The sequence below is a fragment of the Paramisgurnus dabryanus genome, chromosome 6, assembly GCF_030506205.2.
Source record: "Paramisgurnus dabryanus chromosome 6, PD_genome_1.1, whole genome shotgun sequence".
NCBI classification, from domain to species: Eukaryota; Metazoa; Chordata; class Actinopteri; order Cypriniformes; family Cobitidae; genus Paramisgurnus; species Paramisgurnus dabryanus.
The window spans coordinates 46,538,577-46,546,768 of NC_133342.1; the positions used below are offsets into that span (position 1 = coordinate 46,538,577).

The following is an 8,192-nucleotide window of genomic DNA, read 5'->3' on the forward strand; positions in this document are numbered from 1 at the left end:
AGAAGGGGAAAATTAGAGGGTGCACATGTCTATAACTCCACTGGTCCGTCATAATTTTCAGTTGAACCTGCCCTGCATACTGCAGCTCTGCAGACCACAGAATGTGCCATATTTATTTGGCTTGGGTAGTGTGGAGTAAGCAGGTCCAGGCCAGTGTTTGGTGAAGGGATACCCATTCCACCATTCCTTGAGGAAGAAATTTAACTCAGCTGCTGCCATTTCACATTATGATTTTTGAAATTAACCACCTTCCATAAACAGAAATAAGAGCATGAAGTCCAAGTGTTGGGCACATTGCATATAAAATAGAGCTGTGGGGGAAACCAGTTGGGGTGAATGTATACGTCATTGTTGGTTTTGCCTAAAGTGTCAAACAGTATTATATTAATAAAAGAAAATTGTGTTCACATGACATTATTGGTAGACAACAAGCTATGTGTGTGAAGATGCTGCTGGACATTTGTGTGCAGCCCTTGAAGCAATTAAGAATATATATTCAGACACTAGACTCTTTAAATATTTAACCGAATGAGTCAAAAGATTTAATACATCTCTGCATTACAATAATTAGATTTGTCTGATTGAATTACCTCTGACTGTTTGTGCTACAAAAGAGCTTTTGTTAAATTATGTTTACAGCTATAACTGAATCCTTGGACAATTTATAATTATTGCTCTTTAAAAATCTTAACAGCAGATTAAATAGATGGCTTTAAGTGGAATATCATTATTATATTTGTTTGATCTGTCACGCTGTTGAAGAAATGTTTTCACACTTACGCCTATGCAAATAAATATTGACCTTACAATAATTTATGAAAAACAGCAAATAACTTCATGTGAGATTACTACTATCTAAATATTTGAGCTATGACCTGGACTGCCCAGGCAGCTGTTAGGAGCTCAACTCTTCTGCTGTAACACCTGCAGGGAACACAAACTCATTACTTTAAACCTGTAAAAGACCATAAATGTGAGTGAAAAATTGTGACCTTTAAAAACGACAACAGGCATATCTTAAAAATGGTGCCATCAGCCCAGAATGAGGAGTACAGTATTGTATGTCATGTTTCAAGTATCCAGAAGATCCAGTGACTAAATAACCTGTTAATTATAATCGTAATCACATTTAAGACATTTATATTAAGGGATTTCTCATGACTTCTGATTCTGTGTACTTGTAGGCATCAGTAGTGCCCTGCAAAGTTTTAGTAGTTTAGCATCATGAATTGTTTATTAATCATGTTTCAATTCTTAAAAGACATTCTGCTTGCTAATGTAAAATAAATTGTTTATTAACATTTACTGCATACAGATTTGCAATGCATAGAGTATAGGTATAAGTATTTTGTAATTCATCGTTCGTTATGTTATACACATAACAAATTTTTACCAATATGATTACCAATAAACCTTCACAGTCTAAAAAATAGATAAATATTGTTCATATAGTGGCAAGATGCTAAAACACAAAAACAGCTAGATAATAAAGGCACATAACTGTTTTTGAAAGGTCCTTGTTCATTTTGTTTTAAAATATCTGATTATCAAACGTTTCAGTATCTAATAACTTCCAATTGTTTCTAGTTATGCATTCTTCTGTTTATTAATAAACATCTATACAAGAAACAATCTACCATTGTCACATATGAAGCATGTTTTATAGGAAATCTGGCTGATTACCTTCATCTAGAAGTCAATTCTCCTAAACACTTATTTTGCTGCCTTAAATGTTTTTGTTTAATCAACTTGGATTTATATTTCATTTAACTTAGTATTATTTATTTTGAAAAGCCATGAGTTTCTACAACTTATAAAATGAAGTTGACTTAATTCAACAACAACTCATATGTAGGCAAGATTAATAACTATAAATAAGATAAAATGAATGACTTGTAAATCCGAGTTAATTAAAAGAAAATTAAGACAGCAAAATATTTTTTTAAAGTGTAGCGTTATACAGTAGCCTACACAGCACACAAAAGCATCCATGTCTGATAAACGCACGCCACCTGGTTTCCTGCAGGTGAAACATGCCAGGGAATGCGTGGACAAAGGTAAGCAACGATAGAGGTGAGCCCACCTGATAGTGGACGGAAAACCAACTAGGTAATTCATAATTTCAACTTTAACTGATAATTATCCATACACGTCCACACACGCGTTATTTCATAATAAAGTGTGTGCGACCCTTGGCCGTTTCGCAAAGATTGATTTCTAGTCCTAAAGACGGCTTTGACAAGCCCCGCCCCCTGTAGGCATACCCGGAGGTGAGCGGCTATATTAGACAGCTGAGCGCTCGTTCGGGATGTTTTGTGCACCTCTTATGCCGCAGCAGGTACAAATCCTGTCATCGTAACACTCTGGATTGTTCTTGACATCGCTGCGTGGACATTGTAGCTCTGAATTAACGCATGTGTTAAGAAACAAGAATATTTCGTGGAAACAGGCTTTGGACAGAGTTGACACCACAACATCGAGACTCAGAATGAAACTGGAAGTTTTTTGCGGGGGTCACTACGACTCCAAGCCCGTGGAGCTGTGCAGCGACGCCGAAGGCAGTATCCCGTCGCCGCTATCGGCAGAGGAGGAGCTGGGCTCCGATGGAGACTGTGTGGCGCACAGTCCGGCACCTGTTCTCCCGGGTGCTGAAATCAAAGGCAAGCCTTACACCCGGAGACCCAAGCCTCCGTATTCCTACATCGCTCTGATCGCCATGGCCATCCGTGACTCGAACTCGGGTCGTCTTACTCTGGCCGAAATTAATGACTACCTCATGAAAAAGTTCCCATTCTTTCGAGGCAGCTATACAGGTTGGAGAAACTCGGTACGCCACAATCTGTCTCTCAACGACTGCTTTCTAAAGGTGTTGCGAGACCCCTCCAGGCCGTGGGGCAAGGATAACTACTGGATGTTGAACCCGCACAGTGAGTACACCTTTGCGGACGGAGTGTTTCGTCGAAGGAGAAAGCGCATTAACAAAAAGGCAGGCAAGGAGCCAGAGGGGCCGAGCCAGATGGCTTCAGTGGACACCAAAGACTCTATAATTACGCCTCCATCCAGCGCAAAGTTTACGAGTTCCTTCGCCATTGACAGCATCCTCAGCCGACCTTTTAGAAAAGAGGAACGCCCCGTTCACCAAACTGACACCTGGCAGGTGGGAGTGGACATGCTCCCTTATGTCATGCGTGGCTCTCCTGTCGCTGTCCCCCATACACAGTTGCTTCGATCTTACGAGGACCCCGCAATAAGCTGCCGTCACCAAAGGGACTTCTTCCCTTTCCAGCTGACCTCCCAGGGCCCATCAGTCCCTCACACGACTACATTAGTACCTGGGACTTCTTCAGCGGCTTATCACCGGTTCAAGATTGACTATTTGTTGTCATAATAATGGTGTGAGGGTCTGGGTGGGAGACGTTGGCACTTTCTGTGTACTCGTGACTTAATGCAAATACATTTCACCAGACTGTATGTCGTCACAGATCACCTCAGGGGTTTGGGATACCAAAAAGCAGTGGGACATGAAAAGCATTGAGCACAGGGTTGTGAACAGTAAACTATTTAATTTTCTATTGTTTATTGTCCTACTGAACTCTCTATATTTATAATGTTTTGTCTTTTTTATTTGTGATTGTTTTAAACTTGCTGAACCAATTGCCTCAAATCATTCTAAAAAAAAAGCAAAAGTGAAACCTGTATTCATTTCAGATTTACCAGCAAGTAAAATTAACTATTCAAGAGACAAGCTCAATCTGAATTGTTATTGAGGAGGTGAGACTGTTGCATCAAACCCGTAAACTGGAATTAGAATGTAGACTTTATTTTCCTGACAGAATGCATGCGCATTTTATACTGAAAAATAAAATATGTTTTCCAATTAAACACGAACAGACATTAATTCTTGCCAGTCAGTTAATTAATCGCCTCTGTTTTTCTAAAGTTATTGTGAAGATCATCTGCCTTTATGTGTTTTTACTAAGCAATATCTGCCGACGTTTCCTCAAATTATTTGATCCATTTATTATTTATAACAGGATAAAAAATGTGCACGTCCATCATGCTTGCAATAGCCAAAAAGAATATAAACAACCACCTGCAGACTGTTACAAGCTCCTTTATTACCTTCCTTAAAATCCCAGTAGGAGGTAGTGTCTAATAGTTTTACTTTGCCGCGAGCTGTCCACGGTCCTGAAGATAAGGTGGCACAACTCGAGTTTCACAGGCGAGTGTACTGTGATCTCCCCAGTGTTGGTAATAATTTCAGTTTCGATTTTTTTATCACTTCAATATTTCGGTGCATTTAATAAAATCATGTGTCAAGTGAAAAGATAGTAATGTTCATGCAGAAATGTTCTACTAATGTCAAGACCTCACTGGTAGATAATGTTCCCATTAAATGAACAAATTAAGGTGCTGCCATAGATTCTTACATTTTTAGGTAAGTTGTTTGACGTATAGTATTTTATTTTTTTCCTTTTTTAAGGTGTCTGTGTTCGCTTAATGACAGGTAGCAAATTTCATTACTAAATCTAAGATTAACATAAGTTAACATAACATTTAAAAACAACAAAAAAATGTGATGGCAAGGACAAAATAATTCCTATCGAACTGACAAAGCATCCTTTTCTTGCATTTAAAGGATTATGAATAGAACTGACTATACTGCAACCTACAGGTAGCAATGTCCAATATTGTCTATACACATCACTATAATGCAGGCAATGGTAGTCTATGAGGTCTGACGTAAACCATTTCTAATTTATATACAAACATTCATATTATATACAAACATTCATATACATACCTGCCCGTACATACATATACATGGGTCTATATACATACAATATTTCCCCTCTCCTCGAATTTGTCACCATCAAAACACAAAAATATACCGTTGATTTAGAATTTAGGTTTATATTGACCAATTAAAGATTTTGTTTACATCTACCTTGTAAGTATATTTTTTTGCTATATAAAAAGGCTTCACAGGTCAATCAATAACCATTGCCATTTTAACAAAATTTAAAGGGTAATTTATGGAATTTGTTTTGTTTAAAATCCAATATTTCTTTGTAAAAGGCATAAAGTTGATTATAATGATTTCTAAGTTAAGGATTCATTAGTTTGAATATACACTGAATCAAACACTATATTAACATATTAGTTAATAATGATTCAATACACTTTTTTAATAAACGTCATGTTTCGGTAGTGACAGCTCATTTTCGGTAGTGACTGTAATGTTTTGTTAGTGACTGACCACAATATTTAGTTTGTCCAGCTGAATCAAACTGTCAATGTATTGAACTATGTTGCACATATATCAGATGCACACCTGACAGACAGTAAATATCTTATAAGAACATTTAGACTTCTAGAGCTACTCTTTGAGACTCCAGGAGAGTGCAAGTGAGAACAGGTATGCACATAGATTTTTCTAGATTTTTCTACCAAAAATATCTTACAATGTATTTTCACAAAATGTCCATTATAATAGACAACAGGGCTGTTTTACAAAACACTTGACAATGTAAAAAAATATTGTCTAAAATTACAAAAATCAAGGCCTACAACCAGGGAACACATTTAACATCCATTCCACTCTTTCATGTTTATTCCTAATTATGTTTCTTCATAACGTTTTATTCCAAACTGATTTCTACAAAGAGTTCTGCTCCCATAAAGGGGACCTAGTAACATTGCTATAACATTTACCATAACATTTACAGAACGCCTCCTGTGTAAACAAAAAGCAGGAACAGTCAAGGGTGTGGTGAGGGCGCCTGTCATTACAACCAGAGGTTATCGTTATAGATGCAATTCATCTTTAGAGATTTTTCCACCAATAGGCATACCAATTATTCGGACTGATATCTACTTGCATTAAACTAAATTCTGAAGTTTAAATTTTCTGAACGTTATTCATTCATATAATGGTTCTTAACATTTTGAGCTAAAATTCATTGCATTTTCATGTTCTGTTTTAATTGAGGGTTAAAACAGAGGTTTTAAATGCAGATCAACATTACAACGAAAATGTTTACAAACTGAAATAAAGCGGAGATCAGGAATATTCTCAATATCATGACTTATCTCTATAAACATATCTTGAGTGTGATAGTGTCCGCGTGCGCAGGTACGCGCCTGTGTTTGTCTGTTTATTGGACACTTGAGTAATATTGCATTATTTTAACTTGCATACTTACATACTAAAAACTAATTTGAATAACTGTACTAATGTGTTTATTTTTCCAAAATAAAGGAAGTGTTGCCTTTTGGTACAAAACTAGAACTTTCGGTCTGTGACAGCACTTGGGTAGCAAATTGTTTCAAGATATAAAAATAAAATATACTCCACTTTAAAAAATTAAAAATATATTTTTTAACAACATCAATGGAAAAAAATAAGAGTTAAAGAGCTAGGGTTCCGAACAGGCACCTTCAATGTAAAATCATAGCAAGTACCCAATAAATTATGCTTTTATATTTAAATATTACTGTGTGTTTTATAGAAGGAGATTTTAATATTTGCAGAAGTAATTAAAATCAACTTCACCAGTTTTCTAAATAAGCTTAATTTTTTTAATAATAAGTTATTTAAACAATTTCTGAAGTTGGATTAGTGAGAGGGAGAAACATTCATTATTCGTACGCCTCAACAATCTTTGTTTTCTCATCGTAGAGTTTCCCCGAGAGCGGACACAGATATATTTAGCAATTCAATGTGTATATTTTCTGTCCTGAACTACAAACATCCGTCCCCCGAGCTGTCTATTGCTACGCGGAGAGTTAGACCCTTAAAAACGGAGATTACGCAGCTCCTATTATGCCAAACAATATTCAAAACTAGATTATACGGCTGTTTTGTCACCTTTAGCCACAAAAATCCCACAACACTATTTCCCCACAACAAAAGATTGTAGACCTTCAAAGTCTTTCACTCTTTTTACTAAGGTTTTTTTCTGCGCCATGCGTGCATCCTGAACGCAGCAGGAATAATGGGTTTGATGTTCTCAGGAATTTTAGGGCGATTATTTTCTTTACCTTTATTGTTTTGACGAGGGCTGATTTTATCATCGCATCCCTTTTGTCGTCTTTGATAAAAAAAAATGAGGCTGCTTGTTTCTACCTATGAGAGATTGTTGTATAAATTACCATAGTTTTTGTACTTATATAATCATATAGTATGCCTGATGTTTAATTATCCGAATAAGTTTTTAACAGTAATACAGCGTGTCGACTAGTTTATAAAAAAATAATTATATTTTGCTCATTACGAATTATTTCAATAATTGTCGTCACAAATGTAGAAATTTAACAAATTGTATAAATATATAGACTTGCTTATGCATAAGAAAGAAACATATTTAAAGTATCATTTTGACATAATAATAATAATAATAATAATAATAATAATAATAAAGACTCCACTTTATTTTGGATGTGTTATTGTTTTTATTTTATGGTAATCATGAATGTTACTTTGCACTGTAGATTTTTCCGTATGACCAATTAAGCTCACTTTCCACAATTAATTAGATCTTCTCCCAGGGGGCATGACAGGGGTCCGGGACGGTAAACTGACACTGCGCTGTGTGTGGTATCCAAGCAGCGCTGCTGAGGCTGATGGAAAAAGCCTGCTTCCACTCATGTCAGAATCATTTATCCAGAACAGCTCTTAAAAAGAACTTGTATACACTTGGAAAGGGGTTTTTAGCCCACCCCCATCATGCTAACCTGAAAAGATGCTCAACCAGGCCATTGCCTGTTTGCTCCTATTCTTCTCTTTTAGCATTTGGACATAAAACGGCTGTTTTCAAACACACGTGCAATAGAGCCATTACATCGTGCCATTCACTAAAAGTGCTTTTCTATCGACACCTCCTACCTCCTAGCTCAGTGCCAACTCACCAAAAATACGCAATTAATTATTGGCGTGGAGGTCTGACAGCGTTCACCCCGGTGTTTGGCGTGTGGCGTTGTTGACTGAAATGTCGGACGGGGCTTGATAAATGGCGTTATTGCGTGTATTTAGGTTGTCAGAGGGGAGGTGGGGAGCCTCTCTGCTTGGACTCTGCACAGCCTCCCGCCAGCCCGATAGCTGGAGGCATGCCAGACATGGAAAGGGGTGGGTCTCCACAGTTTGAGGAGATTTCTTGAAGGAATTTAGTGGGGATCTAGGGGGCAGAAAG

The 8,192-nt window shown here is 37.0% G+C and overlaps 1 protein-coding gene across 1 annotated transcript; it reads left to right on the top strand.

The window, feature by feature from the left end:
• Nucleotides 1-2,282: 2,282 nt before the first annotated feature.
• Nucleotides 2,283-3,882, top strand: foxq1a (forkhead box Q1a). Its single transcript, XM_065275815.1, has one exon. It carries the CDS (start codon nucleotides 2,489-2,491, stop codon nucleotides 3,386-3,388), a length of 900 nt encoding a protein of 299 aa, XP_065131887.1. The 5' UTR covers nucleotides 2,283-2,488; the 3' UTR covers nucleotides 3,389-3,882.
• Nucleotides 3,883-8,192: the final 4,310 nt, after the last annotated feature.